The sequence below is a fragment of the Dendrobates tinctorius genome, unplaced genomic scaffold, assembly GCF_039654945.1.
Source record: "Dendrobates tinctorius isolate UK_male_01 unplaced genomic scaffold, ASM3965494v1 ptg000028l, whole genome shotgun sequence".
In the NCBI taxonomy this organism is placed as follows: Eukaryota; Metazoa; Chordata; class Amphibia; order Anura; family Dendrobatidae; genus Dendrobates; species Dendrobates tinctorius.
Window position 1 is genome coordinate 90961784 of NW_027361696.1, and position 23901 is coordinate 90985684.

At 42.1% G+C, this 23901-nt stretch overlaps 1 protein-coding gene across 1 annotated transcript in view; it reads left to right on the forward strand.

The window, feature by feature from the left end:
* ODAD1 (outer dynein arm docking complex subunit 1) overlaps positions 1–19232 on the forward strand; it is a 263115-nt gene extending 243883 nt beyond the window's left edge. The window contains exon 15 of the mRNA XM_073571160.1: positions 18902–19232. Within this exon, the coding sequence (XP_073427261.1) occupies positions 18902–18985 (84 nt within the window). The 3' untranslated portion in view covers positions 18986–19232. The remainder of the gene's footprint in view (positions 1–18901) is intronic.
* The last annotated feature ends 4669 nt before the right edge of the window (positions 19233–23901 follow it).

Here is a 23901-nt window from a genome sequence, read left to right on the forward strand (position 1 = left end):
ACATTACTTATTCATCATGCTCTACCTTCTTATATTTGTCACTGGAAAGCACTTAAAAAATGAGTAGAAATATGGCTGTACATTTTCTCTTATTGATTCTCTCGGTATCCTTTCTCTTTTCCAGGTTGACATGTTTGGCTCAGCTGCTGTTATTTCAGATATTATTTTTCAGAATTTCTTGCTTGGATATAAAAGTTTCTTGCTCGGGAATGTACCTACTATGAGATTCACCTTTCTCCGCTCCTAGCTTTTCTCCTTCGCTGCTTCCTTGAGCTTTCCTTATGTGCATCCTTTATAAATCAGATGCAATGGTAAAAGGAATACCGTAAATGTTTTATGATTAGGTGTTACGTGCTTGGACTGAACAATTGTAGCTTTTTTACTGGAATGTTGGCGCATACTGACTCCTGTTCAAGTCGTAGATAATGTGGATCTGATGGTAGTGTAGATTTCAGGCCTTGTATTTTTTTTCTAGCCCGAATGTTAGCACTTTATTTTGTTAAATTATCTAAAAATCAATGACTTTAGATCTGAACTTGAATGCAACAAATTTTGTAAAATTTTACATTTACCTTAGTAATTACTGATCCTAGCTGCTGGTGCCGGTCTCACGGGTCTCCCACTACTACTTATGTCCCTCCGTGTCCACATCATGGTCATAAATGACACTAGGTGACCATGATGGTGCATCACTGGGCTCAGCAGGGATTATACTGCAGATGAAATGTTACCTCTGCAGTAGAGATGAGCGACTTTGCCTTTTTTAGGGTCGAGTCGGATTTCATGAAACCCGACTTTCGCAAAAGTCGGGTCGAACGAAATTGGCCGACTATAGGGAAAAAGTAGGAGGCTGACTGAAACACGAAACCCAATGCAAGTCAACGGGGAAGCAAAGTCGACAGGTAGTGGAGGACATGAAACACACCTACAGTGCCCATTTCAATGCCAAAAACATCAATTCTTATTACTGAAGCTTGTCAACCTTTATTTACTTCATAATAATAGTTACGCATTGAAAACTGGGGGTTATTTGGCTAAAATTGTGGGGAGATAGGGCTGGCTCCAGGTTTTCGTGTGCCCTGGGCCAAAGAGTGTCAGTGCGCCCCTTTAACACATACCACAACTCATGATGCTCCGATACGGCACAGAAATATAGGTATAGTACAATGACAAATACTTCACTGCTTACATGATATGACTGATCTATTTTAAATTGCACAATAGCTCAAAAAAAGGACAGTATATTACTCCATACAGTATTATGGCCACCACATTGTGCGCCATACAGAATAATGAGCCCCATATATTTCTCCATACAGAATAATTGGTCACATGTAATGTTCCATACAGTATATGATGAGCTCCACATAATGCTACAGTATATGATGGTCCCCATGGACGATGCTCCAGTGTGTTATGGGCCCAAATAATGCTCCATATATAATGTGCCCCATTTGCACTGCTCCAGTGTATAATGTGCCCCATAGATGCTGCTCCAGTATCTGATCTGCCCCATTTAGAATGTTCCAGTATATGATGGGCCCCATGGATGATGCTCCAGTGTGTTATGGGCCCAAATAATGCTCCATATATAATGGGCTCCATTTCTAATGCTCCAGTGTATAATGTGCCCCATATATGCTGCTCCAGTGTATGATCTGCCCCATTTAGAATGCTCCAGTATATGATGGGCCCCATGGATGATGCTCCAGTGTTATATGGGCCCAAATAATGCTCCATATATAATGGGCTCCATTTCTAATGCTCCAATGTATAATGGGCCCTGTAAATGCTGCCCCAGTGTCTGATGTCCCACATCTTGAATGCTTCAGTATATGATGGGCCTCATGGATGATGCTCCAGTGTATGATGGGCCCTAATAATGCTCAATATATAATGGGCTCCATTTCTAATTCTTCAATGTATAATGGGCCCCGTAAATGCTGCTCCAGTGTCTGATGCCCCCCATCTGGAATGCTCCAGTATATGATGGGCCTCATGGATGATGCTCCAGTGTATGATGGGCCCAAATAACGCTCCATATATAATGGGCTCCATTTCTAATGCTCCAGTGTATAATGAGCCCCGTAAATGCTGCTCCAGAGTCTGATGTCTCCCATTTGTAATGCTCCAGTATATGATGGGCCCCATTTTTAATTAACCCAGGCATGGTATGTGAAAAGAGCTCCATGGAGTAATCTGAAGTGCGTGCTGCCGCATTCTTCAATTTTGGTGTGGGTGAAGGACACAAGGAAAGGGGTTGCTCCTGACCAGAAGCCTGCACTGACGACTCAGTGCTTGCATTTTTTTAAACTTCAGAAGAGGAGGCGATAGAGCTGGAGGCTGTTTCAGCAATGTAAGCCAAAAACAGTTCCTGATGCTCCGGCTTTTAAAGCAGTCTACCTACTCCCAGAAAAGGGAGCTGTTATGAATGGGTCACTGAGGAGGAAAGCAAGACCAAACTAAGCCACAGAAAACCAGAGAGGTTGGTAACTAAGCGGATTGCAGACCCCTGATCCTATCCACACAACTAGCAGTAGCCGTGGAGTGTACCTACGATGATTCTAGACGCCTTGATACATCCAGAGAACTAAATAAGCCTAAAGCAAGAAAAGGGAAATCTAAACTGCCCCAGAGCAGACCCCAAAGGAATAGATAGCCACCAAACATATATTGTCGATGAGACAAGATGAAAACACAAATGCAGGTAGGAAAATAGGCTGAGCAAATGATGGGGCCCAAACTAACTAGACAGGACAGGAAAGGAAAGACACTGTCTGCAATCACACAAAAAACCCTGCAAAAAATGCTCAACACGTCTGATAGAAAAAATACTGAAGTCACTAGACTTCGCCCACTATATCAGCACTCTGGTATATTCTGAAAGCAGAGCAAAGAGAGGCCAATCTAATAATGGACAAAAACAAACTGGCACAAACAGTAACATAAGGATGGAAATTCAGCACAGGCCGAGCCGGGGCTGGCTGACCACACAAAACTGAAATAGACAAAACCTAATCAAATGTGTACAATAGCAAAAGAACACTTAGCTTGAGCATGCAGGGACTGAGCTGGAAACAAAGACATCAGGAGGCAGGAAAAAATCACCAGCAGGGATAGAGGGAGTCGGCTGTCTTAAATCCAGTCAGAAACTCCCAATGTCCAATTGTCCTCCTCATTATCAGGTGGCAGGCCTCTGTTAAGTAGATCAGCTCCATTACCTCCTGTAACCACCAGAGGGAGCCTGGAAAGAGAACTCGCCACCCCTCTGTCAATATAACCATCTCCACTACCTTCACCAGTAACCAGAGTTAGGCCAGAAAGTGAATTCACAACAGGGAGCCTTCCAGGCCTTCCAGAGCTACACCATGATGCAGGCTTAACACCTACTGCCTTAGCTGCTATTGTGTTTTTGGCACTACCAGCAGATGCACCAACATCACCATCAGTACCAGGTGGCCGCCCACGTCCGTGTCCTCTTCCACCATACTTCCTCATGTTTTGGAAAATGGACTCAAAATACCAGCAGATATATGGTACTGTATCAGAAGCATACAGCTCTATACAGTCTAGGGATAACAGTAAATCTCCGTATATATTTCATGAGTCATACACAGATGCTCACAGGCTCAATATGGAGTAAATAAAAAGTTGAAAAAGGGTACAATATCACCAGATACAAGGTATATGTAGTATAGTGTAAACATTAGGAATCTCCGTATATATTTCAGGAGGCAGACACAAACGCTCTCAGGCCCAGTATGGATTACACAAGAATATGAAAAGCTGTAAATGGGTAATGTAACACAAGCGTTCAGCTGTATACAGTGTTGGGGTAATCTTAAATCTCCAAATATATTTCCGGAGTGACAGTAAATAGCAAAAAAGTTTACTGTATCAGAAACATACAGCTGTATACAGTGTTGGACAAATTTGAAATCTCGGTATATATTTCCGGAGTCACCCTCAGACGCTCAATCAGTCTGGGTATGACCATAATAAAAAATGTTGTAAAAAAGGTACTGGATAGCAAGATAGCAAATATATATATATTATAGGGTACAATTAAATTTCCGTAAACATAGTCCCGTATTCACTCTAAGACACTCAGTATGGATTTGACCGTAATACTAAATGTCGAACAAAGGTACTGTATAACAAGATACAAGCTGTATCGAGTATAGGGTAAAAATTGGTATCTCCAATTCACCATATATATAGAAGGCGTAAACCACACACGCTCACTCCCAATGGATGATACCGTAATACAAAATTTTGAACAAAGGTACTGTATCAGCACATACCAGGTGTATCCAGTCTAGGGGCAATTGTAAATTTCCGTCTATCCTTCCGGTGTCAGACACAGACACTCACAGGCTCACTATGTATTACACCAGAATTTAAAACGAAGAAAAAGGGAAAGGTATTCGAAGCGTACAACAGTGTACAGTGTTGTGGTACTTTTATATTTCAATCTCAGTAAGCCAGTCCAGACTCTCCGCTACTGGAAACTACATGGATACAAGTACAAACGGAAAGTTGAGAGGTAGCAGAAATTTGGGAATTACTCATCACGGGAAAACCTCCCGGTAGATGTTGCAGAGGCGATGCAGACCCTCAATTACTGTGTCTGTGGAGACAGCGAAAACGGTTCTTTGTGAAGAAAGGATTGCTTTATCTCAGTAGCGTGGATCACATCACCGTTACTCATCTCCATCAAATTGTGATCACAGGGAGAGATCTACACATGGTCTTCACTGCCTATCATGATGTGTCTGGTGATTTTGGGTGCAAAAGACAGAAGCCACAGGCCGTAGGCGATTCTATTGGATTGGAATGAGAGGAGACATTGAAAAATGCTAGCAGGAATGTAACACGTCTGTGACTATCACAACTGTGAAAGGTGATCATAAAGCACCACTGCATCCGCTTGTAAGTTGATGTCCATTACAAATGGTAGCCATTGATCATCTGAAGGTAGAGGCCAGCAGGACAGGCCATAGCTACATCTTAACCATCATCGATCAATACACCAAATTTCTAGTGGCCATCCCTATGAAGGATTTAACTGCCCAGACTACACAGCGGTGGAGCAGGGATAGGTAAGTATTGCAACTTGCAAGTGCTGTGGCCAGTACCACGCAGGGGAGGCACACTCGTGGTCGACGGTACTGGCACAGAGCCCCTCATAGTACGCTGGTGTGTCTGATGGCGAGTGGGCCCCCCCACCGTCAGAGACACTGTATTGTACTATGAGGGCCCAGTGCCAGAGCCGTTGGCCATCAGTGGGCCCATCCACCTGTTGAGAGCCCGGGTGCGCCAGGTGTTGACCCCAGCCCTTGGGAAGGGTGGGCAGCCCAGTTAGGGAGGTTTAAAAAATGGCATATGTTGATGTATAGGCTGGACATTCAGCTGCTGCAAATGGCGGAAGAGGGCAAGTACGAGGAAGAGGAGGATAAAAGCGAGGCAGTTTTCTGGCAACCTATGTGTCATCAGGGGAAGGTGGGACAAAATCCTTTGAAACCCATGCATGGTTCATTTTAATGAAGGTAAGATCATCAACATTTTGGGTCGACAGATGGGTCCTTTTTTCTGTCAGGATTGATCCAGCAGCACTGAAAACTCTTTCAGATAACACACTAGCAGCAGGGCATACAAGCTCCTGTAAGGCATAGTGTGCCAATTCAGGCCAGGTGTCCAGTTTAGAGGACCAATAGTCAAAGGGGAATGACCTGTGAGGGAGAACATCGATATGGGAGGAGAAGTAGTTTGTAACCATAGTTGACAACTGCTGTCTCCTCTCACTTTTAATCGATTAGATACACACTACCCTGTTCACAGGAAACAGCACAACTCAAATAGCATATAACACAAAAAAAGTCTCACAGTTCAATTAAGAAGAGGAGATCACAGAGTTTTTGAAGCTAAAATCATATAATTTTATTGAACTATCAAAAAGCTGACAGGCCTGGGCAGCGGTATCACTCACAACATGTAAGTGTAACTTTAGTATGACATTTTGCATTTATTCACGCCTCTTTTTGATAGGGCATTGTTGTGATGCACTTGTTTAGCTGGATGGGCGGTTGTTATTAGAGCTCTCATTTGTATGTATATTTTCACATGTGTGTGGCAGCAGGTAGCATTGGCTTATTATGTCAGCTCCGGAATAGACTGCTGGCCCACCGTGCTTTATCTCATATTGATAGTTTGACTATGTTGTTTTGCATACCCTTGGCCTTTAGGTGTATATACTCTGTATTTTACTGATTGTTCAATAAAATTATATGATTTTAGCTTCCAAAAACTCTGTGATCTCCTCTTCTTAATTGATCTGTGAGACTTTTTTTGTGTTATACACTTTTAATCGATGCAGTATTAGCAGTCGTGTGAGCGGTAATTGAGAAATCATTCCACAACATGGTCATTAAACCCCTGTCTCCAATGCCACTTCGGCTGTGTGCACCATGAACACCTTTTCCATTGTGCCCACTACGGCTCGTGGGAGAACCAGCACCGCTGCTGTGTGTTGGGAAAGCCTCAAACAAACGGTTTACCAGAGTTGCTTGTTTGTTAGCCAATATTATCTCTAGGTTCTCCTGTGGCATGATGTTGTGTAATTTGCCTTTGTAGCGTGGATCGAGGATGCTGGCCAACCAGTAGTTGTCATCCTTCATCATTTTGGCAATGCGGGGGTCCCTTTTTAGGATCCGCAAGGCATAATCGCACATGTTCCAGGTGTCAGTGCTGCACTGTCTGTGGTGGGTGGAGGAGCACTTTCTGGCAAATCCACATCCCTACAGTCACGCACAAACACTATACCTGACCTTGGAACGCCAACATTTTCTCTTGCCCCCTGAGAAGCATCCTCCTGCCCAAAATAATCATCCCCCTCATCCTCCTCCTCCTCTTCCTCTTCTTCCTCCACCTCATCCAGGACAGTTCCCTGACCATACAATGGCTGACTGTCAGCAAGGCTTCCCTCCTCCTCCTCCTCCTGTTCCTCCTCCTCTGCTGCAGACGCCAGATCCTTAATTTGCGTCAAACTTTGCATGAGCAGACGCATAAGTGGGATGTTCATGCTTATGGTGGCGTCGTCTGCGCTTACCAGCTGTGTGCATTCCTCAAAACACTTAAGGACTTTACAGAGGTCTTTCAGCTTTGACCACTGCACACCCGACAATTCCATGTCTTCCCTCAAACTGCCTGCCCGTGTATCCTCCCACAATTGCATTAAAGTCTGCCTCTGTTTGCACAGCCTCTCAACCATATGCAGGGTGGAGTTCCACCTTGCTGCAACGTCTATGATTAGGCAGTGCTTGGGGAGGTGGAGCAATCGCTGCAGCTTCTGCATATGACTGGAGTGTACGGCCGAGCGATGGATGTGCGAGCACAGTTTTTGCACCTTATGGAGCAGTGATATTAGCTAAGGATAATTATTAAGGAAGCAATTCACCACCAGGTTCAAAGTTTGGGCCAGGCAAGGTATGTGTGTGAGTTTTGCACGGGCTATGACTGGCATAAAATTATGGCCGTTATCACTGACTACCTTGCCTGGCTCAAGATGTAGAGTGCCCAGCCATGACTCAGTTTGTCGCTGCAAGTAGTCGGCCAGTACCTCCGCGGTGTGTCTGTTGTCGCCCAAAGACATCATCTTTAACACAGCCTGCTGACGCTTACCACTAGCTGTTTGATAGTGGGACACCTTGTGTGCAACACTGCCTGCTGCGGATGGAGTGCTTGTGCGACTGTGCTCTGTGGACAAGCTTTCGCTTATGAAGAAGGAGGAGGGTCGAAAGCCTACAGCCAACTGTTTCCTATACCGTGGGCTAGGCAGCACTGTTCCACCTCCGCTGTCCCCTGTGGAGCCTGCATCCACCACATTAACCCAGTGCGCAGTGATGGACACATAACGGCCCTGGCTATGCCTACTGGTCCATGCATAAGTTGTGAGGTGCACCTTTACACTCACTGACTGTTTTAGTGCATGGACAATGCAGTATTTCACATGCCGGTGGAGGGCAGGGATGGCTTTTCGAGAAAAGAAGTGCCAACTGGGTAGGTCATAGCGTGGGACAGCGTTGACCATGAGCTCGCAGAAAGCTTCGCTTTCAACCAAACGGTAGGGCATCATCTCTAATGAGATTAGTTTGGCAGGGTAGGCGTTCAAACACAGTGTACGCGGATGAGAGGATGAGTACTTTCTTGTCCTACTCAGAGTGTCTGGCAGGGTGAGCTGGACTGGAGAGCTGCATAAGGGGGAAGTAGCGGTGGATAGGACGGAGTGAGAGGGGGTTGGTGATGGTATTGGTGGTGATGGCCTAGATTCAGTGTTGTGTTGCAAAACCATTGTGATTCCCTGAGTGCTTTGGCCTTTCGACGACACCTCCACATTTAGTGCTGGTGGTGTGCTTAACGGTGACGGTGGTCTTACAGTGGGGGAAGCGATGGAGCGTTGCTGGCTACCTTCAGTCGGAGCAGGTGCACATGTGCTACCTGAGGTTTTGTAGTCCATCCACGCTTGCAAGTGCGTGTTGATTAAATGTCTAAGCATGCAACTGGTATTCAAATTTCTGAGTTGTTTACCTCAGCTAAAGGTCCTTCCGTACTTCTTACAGGTAACCTTTGCCTCATCAGTAGAATTTTGGACAAAGAAGTGCCACACTGCACTCTTCCTACTATGGTATACATTTTCTGGCGTTGCACGCTGTGCTAAGTTGACCGTCTGGCCAAGCTGTCCTGCAACTCTTTTAGTTTTTCTTCCACGTTTCTGGACCGCTACGGGCCTGCCAGATAACCACTACTGCGATGTCAATGCCTGCTGCAGATCCTTCTCCTTATCTGAAATATTGCCAGCGCCACCCTCCTCCCCCAATGGATGCCAATCCGGGTCAAAAACTGGGTCACCCATCACCTCCTCTTCAAAGTCATCTGCACCTTCCTCTTTCCCTTCCTCTGTGTCACTGTGTAAGGTGGTATAGTATGCGGGAAGGGGCACCTGAGTTTCATCAGGGTCAGATTCTGGCTCAGTAGACTGCGAGGGCAATGTAGTGCTCTGGGTCAATGTACCAGCGAATCATCTAGCAGTGGCTGTGCATCAGTGCACTCCATGTCAGATTCATCTTGGACTGGGGAATTCAGGATTTGACTGGATAACCCAGGCATGGTATGTGAAAAGAGCTCCATAGAGTAATCTGAAGTGTGGGCTACCGCATCCTTAACTTTTGGTGGGGGTGAAGGACACAAGGAAAGGTGTTTTTCCTGACCAGAACCCTGCACTGATGACTCCGTGCTTGCAGGTTTCGAACGTTCAGAAGAGGAGGCAATAGAGCTGGTGGCTGTTTCGGCAATGTACGCCAAAACTTGTTCCTGATGCTCCGGCTTTAAAAGCGGTTTTCCTACTCCAAGAAAAGGGAACCTTACAGGCCTTCTTGGGCCAGACGATGACGCAGGCTCAACACCTCTTGCCTTAGCTGCTGTTGTGCTTTTGCCAGAACCAGCCGATGCACCACCACCATCAGTACCAGCTGCGGCCCCCTGCCCACATCCGTGGACTCTTCCACCATACTTCCTCATGTTTGGGAAAATGTACCAAAAATACCAGCAGAGAGATGGTACTGTATGAGGAGCGTCCACCTGTGTAAGGTGTATTAAAAAAATTAAAGCTACGTATATATTTTATTAGTCACAAACGCTCTCCCAGTATGTATTTGACCGTAATCCAACAAGCAGATTTACAGAACTGTATCAGAAGTGTACAGCTGTATGCGTTTTTTGTGTAACTAACAATCTCTGTATATGTATTTACGGAGTGTCACACACACACACGCTGACTCTGTATAGATGTGACTGTAATGCTAACGGTAGATATACAATATTGTTTGAGAATCAGACACCTCTATACGGTGTCTGTATGGAAAATTGTCAATCTCCGTCTATTTTTATACGGAGTGACACGCTGTCTGTGTCTAGTTTTGACCGTAATCAAACAGCAGATATACGAAACTGTTTGAAAAGCTGACAGCTCTGGTGTAGGTCTGGAAAAATGGAAAATCTCCTCGGCTTATATTTTCCAGAGTCACACCCAGATAGCTTCTATTTGTCCGTGATACAAGGCGGTACACGGTAGTGTGTGAGGAGCGTACACCGCTATACGGTGTCTGTATGGAAAATTGTCAATCTCCGTCTACGGACTGACACATGCTGTTTCTGTCTAGTTTTGACTAATCAAACCGCAGATGTAAGAAACTGTTTGAAAAGCGGACAGCTCTATAAGGTGTAGGTCTGGAAAAATGGAAAATCTCCACGGCTTGTTTTTCCAGAGTCACACCAAGATAGCTTCTATTTGTCAGTGATACCAGCCGGTACACGGTAGTGTGTGAGGAGCATACACCGCTATGCGGTGTGTGAAAAAATGAACGCTCAGTAACTCACAGTCACCAGAACAAAATAATAAAAGTTGGAGTGCTTTGAAAAAAGCAGTTTGAACAGCAGTGTGCACACAGCAATGCAGCTATCAGGTAGCCTTAAAAGGCAGCCTAATCACCACCAGCGCTGCTGCGCACAACAAAAATCCTCCCCTTTCACTGCACACTAACTGTACAGTGAAAAGCGCTATCAGCAGAAGCAATTTTTTTTTCTTCTTCCCTGCCTAACGCTCTCCCTATTCAGAATCAGTAGCAGCACCTCTCCCTATTCTAAGATCAGCAGAAGTAATATGGAGGTCGGTGATCACGGCCTTTTATACCAACTGTGACGCCACACAAAGCCAGCCAATCGCATCAATGCTCTTCTCTAAGATGGTGGTGGCCGCTGCCCATGTCATCACGTTGCCCACAGTGTGCGTCCTCCATCATTGGCTGAGAAAAGACGCTGGAAGCATTATTTGAAACGCGACTTTGGCGCTCTGTGGCGACCTCATGGCCGACCTCACGCTGTGGTCGGGTTTCGATCAGCGAATCCCGACTTTAGCTAAAGTCGGCTATTTTTGAATTTGACCAACCTGTTTCGCTCAATTCTACTCTGCAGTCAACATATCATTACTGTGCACACATGACATGTTAGTCTGGACATCACCTTCGCGAGATACTGGAGTAAAAGATGATGCATGGTAGAGGTATGTACATACCAACAAACCTGTATTCTCCTTAAAAATAATAATTTTAACCCCTTCAAGACCTTTCAATTTTCTGTTTTTTGCACTTTTGTTTTTTCTCCCCTTTTCCAAGAGCTATAACTTTTTTTATATTTCCATCAATATGGTCATGTGAAGGCTTTTTTTTGTGGGACATGCTTTACTTTTGAATGACACCATTGACTTTACCATATAGTGCACTGACATACGGGAAAAAATATTTCAAGTGCAGTGAAATTTTAAAATAACTGCAAGTCCACAATTGTTCTTTGGGTTTTCATTTCCCATGTTCACTATATGGTAAAACTGACCTGCCACTATGATTCCGCAAGTCAATCCAAAGACCCAGATATCAAACATGTATAGGTTTTTTTTTTTATTTAAATGGTGAAAAATAATTCTACAATTTGTAAGAAAAATTAATTTTGCTTATGTCGCCATTTTCTGAGACCCATAGCATTTTAATTTTTTGATCTGGCGCTGAGTGACGGCTTAATTTTTGCAGCTTGAGCTGACGTTTTTATTGATACTATTTTAGGTTAGATTAATGTTTTGATCACCTCTTATTGCATTTTGTTGCAACATTGCGGCAGCCAAAAAAATTATAATTCTGGCATTTTCATTCTTTTTCTCTTTACGCCATTTACCGATTGGAGTAATTGTTTATATATTTTGATAGATTGGACATTTTTGAACAGAGAATACAAAATATGTGTAATTTTTATTGTTTTTATAGTTTTATTTACTCGGAGACAAAAGGGCGGTGATTTGAACTTTTCTGTTTTTATTTTATTTTTTAAAACTTTTTTTCACTGACTTCAATAGTCCCCATAAGAGACATGATGCTGCGATCATCCAATCACTTGTGCTACATGTATAGCAAAAATCACGATCTTCTATGAATGACGGCCACAAACCTGCATTCACAGGATATTCACAATGACAAGCTCAGGGTCTTCTGCAGACCCCCAGCTTCCATGACAACTCATCGGTGTCCCATGATCATGTGACAGGTGCGCTGATGAGCTGGTTTTGTGATGAGCTTCCAGCCTGCTTGTGTTAAATTCAGTGATTGACAGATTAACAGCTGCTTGACGATCTTTGCTCCACCTGGGGCTGTTAAAGGCACTTAATGGATGATTAAATCATCCATCAAGTGCTGAGAAAGTTGTGGGCTCAGCATTAGAGCCCTCATCAAAGGCAGGGACTTTTTAGGTAAATATACGTCAATGGTCGTAAAGGGTTTAAATCACATTTGCTCAGAATTCTGCATTATGCCTTTCCTATTTTATTCCTCCTTGCAACTTATGGATATATTGACATCTGGGTGTTATCAGATGGGGGAGTGTCTCCACACAGTGTGACACTGTCCAATCAATGCTGCCAGTGTATGACTTTGTAGAATCACACCTGTTTGACAAATGGAGTAGTGATGCCCATTTGTATATTTATTCATAAATTCTGAAGAGGAATAACAAAGGAACAAGACAATGTAGAGTTCTAAGAAATTATATTCCAGAATTGTTATTTTATGGGAAATACTAACACTTACTAAAACAGACATATCAATATAATGATATAAAAAAAGACAGCAGCACATTATCTGCCCTATACATTTTTTGGTGAAATAAAACTTGCGATCGTTTTATTCCTTATAATATCTATAGTGCAATATCCCAGTATTGCATTACATAGTGAAATAATGTCACACGCTGGGCTTTATAGGAGGACCAAAATGATGGATACTGAGGACTTGAGCAGGCCCCTGGATGCTATTCCAATCCATTGATTGTTGGAGGTGGTGTCAGTAGAAGCTGGTGATTGTGTTCCCCATCTCTGACATCATTTGACAGCATCATTTACATAATTAAACTACAGCAATCAGAACTCTCTTTGGCTGCTGAATCAACCTGGTATGCTGCAGGTTCAGCTCCTGAGCCTGTGCCATACACAAGAACCCATACCGGTCAAAATTGGGCTGTCCTATGCACCACTCCGAAGTCTTTGCAGTCTTGGTGCAACTCCTCAAGATATTGCCATATTACTAAATCTGAATAATCCAATACACCATATGTTCTGCTCCAAAAAGTTAGGATAACATTTAGGTGACATTGTATATGGCTTGAAAAAGGCCCTATGTGGCAGAAACATCACCTTTTTTATCCTTTATATGCTATGATATAATAAAGGTAACTATTTGGAGAACATCTGAGGCCATGGATTTTTTGGACTCCATATGCAGGAACTCAACATAAAGCATACTATTACATCATATGTTGGGAAGGAGGTAAAATGGATGAGAGAATAACTGGTGCAATACAGATGGCACATACGGGAAAAAATGTCCATTTTACATGGATGTAAAAATAGATATAGATGTGTGAATGTAGCAGTGACGTTGAGTCACTTCTCATGGACAAGCCGTGAGTTGGAATGGTCAAGTAGTCCGAGGTAAAGCCTGGGAGGTATATCATAAACAGAGCAAAGTGACAAAAGAGTAGTCAGGTGGCAGTCCGAGATCAAAATACCAGAAGGATAGCGGATCTGAGCAAAAGTGTTAAACAGATGGAGGGTCAGAACAAGTTACAAGGTCAGGCAATGAAAGATCATCAAGCAAAACATTAGGCACAGAGAAGCTTTGTTAAAAAATGCAATGGAAGTTCGAACAACATAGTTGCGTCTACACTCATGATGGAATCTTTTTTTTAACTCAATAAATTTTGCCTTTTGAAAGTTAGATTATCTTCTCCTATTTTCATCTTGCAAGTGGTTCCTTGCAGTTCCGTGCTTCCTAGGACACCTAGCTGGGGTGAGCTGGTTAACCTTACTTTTATTTGTACAGAGAAGACCAATCACACTTAGCTGAAGCTACATCTGATTAGAGGTCTTTTATTAACAGCCCAGCTAAGTAGCTGGGCGATCACGTGGACTCAGAACACCTTAAGACAGCTCAGACCTCCCACTCTCACATTGGACGCCGAGCTGTCAATCAATACATTGATGCTCAGCACACCCCTGCACCTGGCTGGACACTGAGCCATCAGTAACAGCAGACAAACTAAGGGGTGGAATCGCGACGCTAGTCTGTAATTTGACAGACATGTGTTAAGCAAGAGAATTTAGAGGGACTCTAAGAATGCATTTCAGGAAACTATAGGACATAAGATTTGGGGGTGGAAGGGTGGTTTTCCCTTGGGAACAGAACGGAGCCACTTTTGTCTGGTATTGCAGCAAAATTACATTTTGGATGAGCTAAAACATCTATAACAAAAAAAAAAATCATTTTTTTCTAATCCGAAACAACTGCTTTATAACAGACAGTAAATAGTTCCATCTACAAATCTGAGGGCTCTTATGGTAGATGGGTTGAAGTAGTGGGTTATTGAGGGGTTTCCATCCCATCTTGTCCATAATTCATTCTGTAGCGCTGCTCACTTGTCTGGTTTCTAAATAATTTTTGCATCAATCCCATCTCAATACAGTTTTGCTCGCAATCATTAATTTTCTATTTCCATGTGAGGATGGATTTGCATTTTTTCTGTATTTCATCAGCGCATTCATTGCCATAATGTTTTCTTCTCCGCAGTTTCCTTTTCCTTGGTCTACGCTGATAAGTGTTGCTTGGCGAAGGGTAGAGGGCGGATAGTTTTCTATTTGCAAAGTGAATCAAGCAGTGCTGGTTTCTGTTTATATTCAGAAAGTAACAGTATGAAAAGAAACCCAGCGCCGTGACCGGGGATCTGAGCTGGGCTTCATTACTGCCAGGAGGAATCAGCAGATTGATAATGTATGCAATCATAAGGCTGGAATTTGTAATGATTGATGTGCCTTGTTTCTGCCTCTTCACCAATATTTACTTGCGGCTTGTAACTTAGAAATTGATTTAACGGATATGTAATGTATATGACGTTAATTAATAAGAATGGCTACTTGACTAAAAGATCCTATCATCCTGCCCTGTCCCCCTTCACGTCTCATGACATTGATGTATTCTGTGCACTGCACTATTGTGTTTTATTTCTCTATTTTGTTCCTTTTCTTGGAACTCCTCCAGGAAATGGCCAAAGAGTATCCAGGGCATTAGGTTGTGTTCATATCTCATTATATGAACAAACCACGCATATACAGTCATGGACGAAAGTGTTGGCGCTCTTGAAATTGTTCCAGAAAATAAAGTATCTCTCCCAGGAAATTATTACACATGTTTATTTCCTTTGTGTATTGGAACAACACAGAAAAACAGAGAAAAAAGGCAAATTGGACATAATTTCACACAAAACCCCAAAAATGGGCCAGACAACATTGTTGGCACCTTTCCAAAATTGTGGATAAAAAACTTTGTTTCAAGCATGTGATGCTTGTTGAAACTCACCTATGGCAACTAACAGGTGTGGGCAATATGAAAATCACACCTGAAATCAGAAAAAAGGGGAGATATTGACTCAATCTTTGCATGGTGTGCCTGTGTGGAGAACAGAAAGCGGAGAAGAGAACTGTCTGAGGACTTGAGAAGCAAAGTTGTTGAACATGACTGTATATAGGGAAATTATTGAATGCCAAATGTATCTATAGGACTCCATGCACCCAAAGTCTAAGTGTCCATTTTACATATACTGGACTTTTATGTTTTACCATATAGAAAATCAAAATTGCTTTCCACTACAGAGGGGCTAAATAAAATTTGTACACAGAGCTGACATATAGTTTTATTTTACATTGTGAGTCCATTGGTGCCGAATGTAGAAGCTGGAAGAAATCTAGGAAGATGGGATGCACAGCAATGCTGCCTGTTGTGAAAAGTGTATTAGGCACGCTCCTGTTTTCATTGGTTGAAGCAGTGATCGTTAGCTGTTCATGCTTGCTCTCTCGTGGCTAGTCACTGATAACACCATTTAATCTATGAAATGAAAATAAAATAAATTTGGGAATTCTCTAAAAGTGTTGTTTCACAGAAATGATAAGGGAGATGAATATATCCAAACAAAAAGTTTAACTAAAAATTCATAGGGCTACGGATTTCAGGATTGATGAACAAGTCCCTTCTTCAGGCTTAGGTGCTGAAACGCATAGCCATATGCATTTTTGTAAATAAACTTTTCTTTTTTAGATATATTCATATCCCTTTCCATCATTTCTGAGCAGCAACCCTCTTAAAGATTTTCTCTAATTTTCTTTCTTTATTATTGATAAGGTAGTGTTAGCGGCTAGCCGCAGAAAGGAAACAGGAGCAGCTACCGATCGCGGACTCACACAGGAAAACAGGAATGAGCCTAATAAAACAGTACTTTTCACAACAAGCAGTGCAGCAGTGCATCTAATCTTTCTAGGCTTCTTCCTGGTTCTAGATTCAAGAAAGTGTATCGCCCTGCCTTTACTGGATTGGTAGCAGCTGACTAATGACACACCTGGATAGATGTTGTGTCCTGAACATAGCACCCATGGTGAGTGTGCTTATACAAAAGGGAGGGATTGATCTCTTCTACCATTGTCATTTTCCATATGGTATTATCCTACTGCATCTTTTTTCCTTACAAAGCTCTTCCTGCATTTATGCTAAATTACACTAATTCTATATAAGGACATACAGTGGGTATGGAAAGTATTCAGACCCCTTTAAAGTGTTCACTCTTTGTTTCATTGCAGCCATTTGGTAAATTCAAAAAAGTTCATATTTTCTCATTAATGTACACTCTGCACCCCATCTTGACTGAAAAAAAACAGAAATGTAGATAGAATTTTTTGCAAACTTATTAAAAAAGAAAAAAAATTGAAATATCACATGGTCATAAGTATTCACACCCTTTGCTCAGTATTGAGTAGAAGCACCATTTTGAGCTAGTACAGCCATGAGTCTTCTTGGGAATGATGCAACAAGTTTTTTACACCTGGATTTGGGGATGCTCTGCCATTCTTCCTTGCAGATCCTGTCCAGTTCTGTCAGGATGGATGGTGAACGTTGGTTGACAGCCATTTTCAAGTCTCTCCAGAGATGCTCAAGTGGGTTGATTTGCCCTGCAGCTGAAAACCACCCCCATAGCATGATGCTGCCACCACCAAGTTTCACTGTTGGGATTGTATGGGGCAGGTGATGAGCAGTGCCTGGCTTTCTCCACACATACTGCTAAGAATTATTACCAAAATGTTCTATCTTCATCTCAGCAGACCAGAGAATCTTATTTCTCATAGGCTGGGCATCCGTCATGTGTTTTTTTAGCAAATTCTATGTTGGCTTTCATATGTCTTGCACTGAGGAGAGGCTTCAGTCAGGCCACTCTGCCATAAAGGCTTGACTGGTGGAGGGCTGCAGTGATAGTTGACTTTGTGGAACTCTCCCTCATCCACCTACTGCATCTGTGGAGCTCAGCCACAGTGATCTTGGGGTTCTTCTTTACCTCTCTCACCAAAGTTCTTCTCCCACGATTGCTCAGTTGGCTGGACGGCCAGGTCTAGGAAGATTTCTGGTGGTCCCAAACTTCTTCCATTTAAGGATTATGGAGTAATTAGGAACATTGAGTACTGCAGAAATTCTTTTGTAACCTTGGCCAGATCTGTCCCTTGCCACAATTCTGTCTCTGAGCTCCTTGGTCAGTTCCTTTGACCTCATGATTCTCATTTGGTCTGACATGCACTGTGAGCTGTGAGGTCTTATATAGACAGGTGTGTGGCTTTCCAAATCAAGTCCTATCAGTTTAATTAAACATAGCTGGACTCCAATGAAGGAGTAGAACCATCTCAAGGAGGATCACAAGGATATGGACAGCATGTGACTTAAATATGAGTGTCTGAGCAAAGGGTCGGAACTCGGAATACTTATGACCACATGATATTTCAGTTTTTCTTTTATAATAAATTTGCAAAAATTTCAACATTTCTGTTTTTTTTCAGTCAAGATGGGGTGCAGAGTGTGCATTAATGAGAAAAAAATTAACTTTTTTGAATTTAACAAATGGCTGCAATGAAATAAAGAGTGAAAAATTTAAAGGGGTCTGAATACTTTCTATACCCACTGTAGGTTGCATGTTGGCAAATATTCCAGAGGTATGCCTTCAATGCAGGAAAAAATTATATGTGACCAAAGCTTTATTAGTGTATATGTCATATAATCTTACTATCCATTCTTATCTAGGTCTCCAGCAGTACAATATTGCTGTCATTCAGTCCGTTGCGCTCTGCTGACTCTGGCCCAGTACACACAGCAAAGCTGTCTCATTCTGATGTGACCACTACAAATAAAAAATATATTACTAAAAACCTAATTTAAATAATATGTACTTTTCTGATCACTTCTAATGACATCTTTCCACATGTATGATTATGGATTTGTTTTTGTCATTGGCTTCTTGTAAATAATACTCTTATTTTTAGCCTTGATTATACGAGTATACAGTAACGCATGTGTGATTGTAAGTAGAAATATCCCTAAGGTTGATATTTATTGCTGAACTATAAATTGTGCCCTGACTTTTACCTTTTGGCTGTTTATTATCTGCTCGAGCGTAGGCTTTGTCTTAATGTGTTATATCCTAAGGACCTCTAGAATAAAGCTTGGCCAGTTAATGTAGGAGCAGGTACAGTACATAGCCTGGGGGCAACCCAAGTACTTGGGGATGAACAGTTCAATGGGAGAAAACTGCTGCTGTTCCTATACGTGGTGATTATTATGGACACTTAGAAGACATCACATTTACCTTTAATAATGTGTAAATTCTGTAACGAGCATATCCGCTATCACATAATCTATTATTTGTGTTTATTTTTTTTTGACAGGTTTTGAAAAAAGAAGTGAAAGCCAATAAAAAAGGATTTACAAGTGAAAGTTCCCTTGCCAAGATGGCAACAGCAAAGAAATGAGAGCAACTGATATCAAATAAGTGGAGAACTGCTCATAGAACATATATATCTGTCAGGACAATATGTATTTATGTGGCAAAATAAAAGCAATGGGAGACAAGGAGATGAAACTGTTTTATATTATCTATGTGCTTTTATGGAGATCTTGAATTGTTAAAAAAAAAAGATACCGTAATTGCAAAATCTAAAAGAAAAGAAAAGCACTGTAAAGGTGCACACAATATAATAAACCGTACTACTAAAACCACATCATATCCGAAGCATTTTTTCTTTTTGCAAAACTTACATAAGAATATTCCAAAAAACATTTCTTTGGATGCAATCGATCAGAGCCATAACTTTAGGCACCATGGCCAATGTGCAAAATTCCTCTTCCTCTTCGATACCTACTTGACGGGCAGGTTTTGTTCCACAGGTCTCGAATAGGAAAGTCCACCTTTGGGTAGGACTTATAGGAAACCTGCCATGGCCCTACTTTATCAGGATTGCTTTAGGAAGGGTTCACAGGTATCTGATCGCTACTGAGGTGTGCAGTGTATGTCAGCTAACCTGGAAGTATATAGCAAAACACTTATCTGTAAGCAGAATGGGCAGTACTGATGGCGCTGACTGCAAACCATCCACTTTCCACCAGTTGTGGCATGGAAGCTACAAAAGGTCCTACTGAAAGGAAACCTGTCAGCTGTTTCATGCTGCCCGAACAACGGCCAGCATGAATAAAAGACTGGATGAGTTACCGCTGTCGTGTAGGTTTCATTCTGAAACCAGAAAAAATAAACTCTGGGAAGATGGTTAGGTACCATGCACTGCGGCTGAAATAAGGCAGCTAGGCTCTAATTCATCCAGCCCATGGTTTTGGCAGCATGAATTTGCTGATAGGTTCCCTTCAAAAGGCAATTATTTAGAAATCTGGTTCACAACACAGCTCCTCTGACATTTTACATCAGTGTAAATGCAAACTGTTTCTATTTCCTATAGACCCACTAGGCATGGCATGGGATGGAGAGGCTGCATAAAGATCATGTTATTCAACTTTAATTAAAGGAAATTTTTCACCTGTTTTTTTCTACCATATCTGAGAGCAGCATGATGTAGGGATAGAGACCCTGATTCCAGTGATGTGTCATTTACTGGACTGTTTGCTGCAGTTTTGATAAAATCTGTGTTTTAACTGATGCAGATTTCCCAGTTTCCTGAATGTTGATCTCTGTATAACCCCGCCCACACCCCTGATTGGCAGCTTTCTGACTATACACGGAAAGCTGCCAATCAGGGGTGGTGTTATACAAAGCTCATTAATATGGAGGACTACCTGACAGGAAGTTTACTAATCCTCTAGTGATAATCTCCTGCTGATCAAACTGTAGTTTTTTCAAAACTACAGGAAGCAGCCCAGTAAGTGACACATCACTGGAATCAGGGTCTCCTGGAGGCAGATTTCCTTTAAGATACCGTCAAATGCTTGAGAAGAAGTATACCAGTCCTCCTTAGGTAACCATGAGATGTTTACAGTAGGGTAATGAACATATTGGCCTAACCAATTGCCCAACAGGGCTGCGATATCTCTGATGGAGGAGGATTCTCACTGCTGAATTTAGGTCACCTCATGATTTGAAATGCACTGCTTTAGACCGAGGAACTGTGTAAATATGTGATGATCATTTTCTCTAAAAAAAACAAAACAACATATTCAGATATTTAGAGCTTATGCATCCAGTAAATCAAGCAATCCAGAAGATCAAGCAACTAGTTTACCACAAATTAATAAAATGTCGATGCACTGTTAGAACTAGATTTATTCTGAAAATATAATCCCTGTTGTATATCTTCGGACCAGAAGCACAAGTTTAATTTTCAGGATTTGGAATGAAAGGATGGAGAAAAGTTTATTTTTGCTCTTATCACAGCTGATACCACAGTGACCCCCAGTGTTCATGCGGGAGATCTCGGGCCGGATGTATCACACATGGACATAATATCCAGATCATAGGGAATTTGCACAACATGATTATTTTCTTAGGTTTTTGTGCTACAACCTTTCAGTTGTCTTGGAAGCATTTCTGACCTTACTATTCGCTTTTATGTCTTTGTTTGCGCCGTATCCCAATACTTCTCCTTTCCTTTTTTTCTCCTAATAATAAGATTTATTAAGACCTTCTTTATGTAAATAAATGTAACTTAAAAATGCATTTGGTGCCATTTTTTTCCAAGGAGTGTGCTTTCTGATATATCTTTGGCTTTTTTTTACTTTCGCAGAATTAGATTTTTTTTTTTGCCAGCTATGAGCAGAAAAGATATAGAGGAAAAATTGCAAATTACTATGCAAATATGCAAACATCAAAAAATACTAGTGAACTGGCACTGATGCAGCGGTTATTAGTACAAAGCAAGTGTATTGCTTGCAGATACATGTCCACAGAAAAATCATGGAGATGTCCATTTTTCGTAACAAATAGTGATGAGCGAACGCCCTGGGATAAGGTGTTATCTGAGCATGCTCGGGTGCTAATCAAGTGACTTTGCCGTACTCGAATAATATGTTCGAGTCCCCGCGGCTGCATGTCTCATGGCTGTTCGACAGCCGCAACACATGCGGGGATTGCCTAACAAACAGGCCTAACAAACAGTCAATCCCTGCAGGTGTTGGGGCTGTCGAAGAGCCGCGAATTACGCAGCCTTGGAGGCTAGAATATATTTTTCAAGCACGCCGAAGACAGTCGGTTACCACCCGAGCACGCTCGCTTATCACTAGTAGCAAATCAATATCTCCCATACAAGTCAATGAAAATCACAGACAGCACACATCCCTGCACAATCTGTACACTGCACATTTTTAGGGATCTAAACAGAAAAGTTTCTCCTTTTGGAGAACGCTAAGTTGGCGAAAATTGTTAAACTTCAAGACCATGCAATGCCTCCATAGGAAAGTCAAATTGTAAGTAGTTTATTCAGAGAGGAAGAGGACTGGAACTCTAATGACACTTAGTGGAAGCTGCAATCCTAAAAGTCATTGTTGACCCTATCATGAGTCTGGCCACATGACCTAGGACAAGAAGCCAATTCAGACCATTCATTCCAAGAAACTCTAAACCTTGCATCCATTGGCAGAGCCTCTCACTCAGCCAAATCAGAAATCCTACTTTGCACTGATGAGGGGCAAACACACCAAGACACATGTCTGCAAATGAAGTGTCAGGTGTGGCTTCTTATCCTAAGTCATTAAAAGTGTTGATATTGACTTTTAGGATTGCAATACCCAATGGGTGATACTAGAGCTTCTGATTTCTTCCTTTCTGTTCCTTTTAACGTTTCAGTGGGAGTTTTTTTGTTTTGTTTTTTCTAGCAAACAAGAAAATCACTGATGAAGCACTAGTGGTAAAAAATGAAACACTGACCAAGTAATGCTGAAAATCAGGTCCAAAACACTGATGAAAATCAAACTTTTTTTTTTTTTCATTTTTTTATGCACACAAGAAAAATCACTGACATCTGAATGAGAGATTAATCTGAAATTAGATTTTTTTTTTTGCATGAACACTCAGTCCCTAAGAAAAATCAGTAACCTGAACAGCACTATTGACTAACACACTGTGCAAACCCATGTGGTATCCAATTAAAAATGAGATAGCCACTTCTGATTTACACGTTTGTCTTATATTCTTGACCTTAATAGCAGGAAGCTCCAAAGTGGACAAGAACAAGCAGCGGCTCAAAGGGATAGTTGCATCCTGACATAGATATGGGACGAACCCCCACTCCATCTTAAAACCACCATAACTATAGAAAACCTAGGCACTACAATAAATACACAACACATTATTTTGGCTGTCAAAATGGCCACAGCTTTATTTAAATCACAGGATTAAAACAATCACAGTAGGAGTCAGGTGAAGTGCTAGTACATTGGGATTCACAAGTACTGTGATATCCCCATCTGTCTGACACACGGAACCAGGACAGCCAGCCATAAAGGGGTGGCACGCACTGGCTTGCCATTCAAGCAGAGCCAGTAAACTTTCAGGGCACCAATGACCCTATTATCCTCACTCCTGTGCTTAACCACTGTGCCCGCCCCTGATTGATGTTACCATTACAATGTCCTTGAGGCTGGCCACCAAAGCCGAGCCTCTTCACCACCATGAGGTTTTACATCCTCTATTAGTGAAAATGAGTCCACCTTAACTTGTCTGCAACTTCCACCTGACTCCTAAACCGCAAAGCTGTGATGGGTTATGAATTCACATTTGACACTTTATTTTTTTTAAATAAATCACTTTAGTAAACTTATAAACTAGAAGTCCCTGCAAAAGCATTAAGGGGACTAACTTGGTAAACCTCCGACTCACAAAGAGTCATCCTACAGCGCTCAGGAGAGGAAAAACCCCCTGTGGAGGAAACCTCTAGGGAACCATGGCAGAAGGATGGCCCTTCCCTTGGGCTTAGAAGGTTAATGCTGTTAACTCTTTATAGCCATGATAAAATTGAACCTGGAACAAAATATACAATGGTAATTTCAAAAATACAATAAAGCATTCATCATACAAGCAATAATTAAAACGTTTTAGGACAATGATTATAAACAGGGCGGGAGGGCGGGAAATGCTTCCTCCTGTTCATCCTGTGCAAGAAAGAGGGAGAGACACAGATTTCCTGCTCTATATAAGCCTCACTCTCCTCACATTAACCCACCAGTCACAGACATACTGTGCTTCTTCCTCTGAAAGCAACATCACTCTTGCTTAAAATCTACACCTCTATACCAAAAAAGCTGCAGGAGTAAAGGTCCACCCATCCCCATGTCCTCCTCCGCCTATGGCTCCAGTGGTTTCTTTAATTTGCGCATGTGACGGGCCTAAATTTTACAATGGCAATCTGAAGGGATTAATCATACTAAGTATAGGGAAACCTCAGCAGGT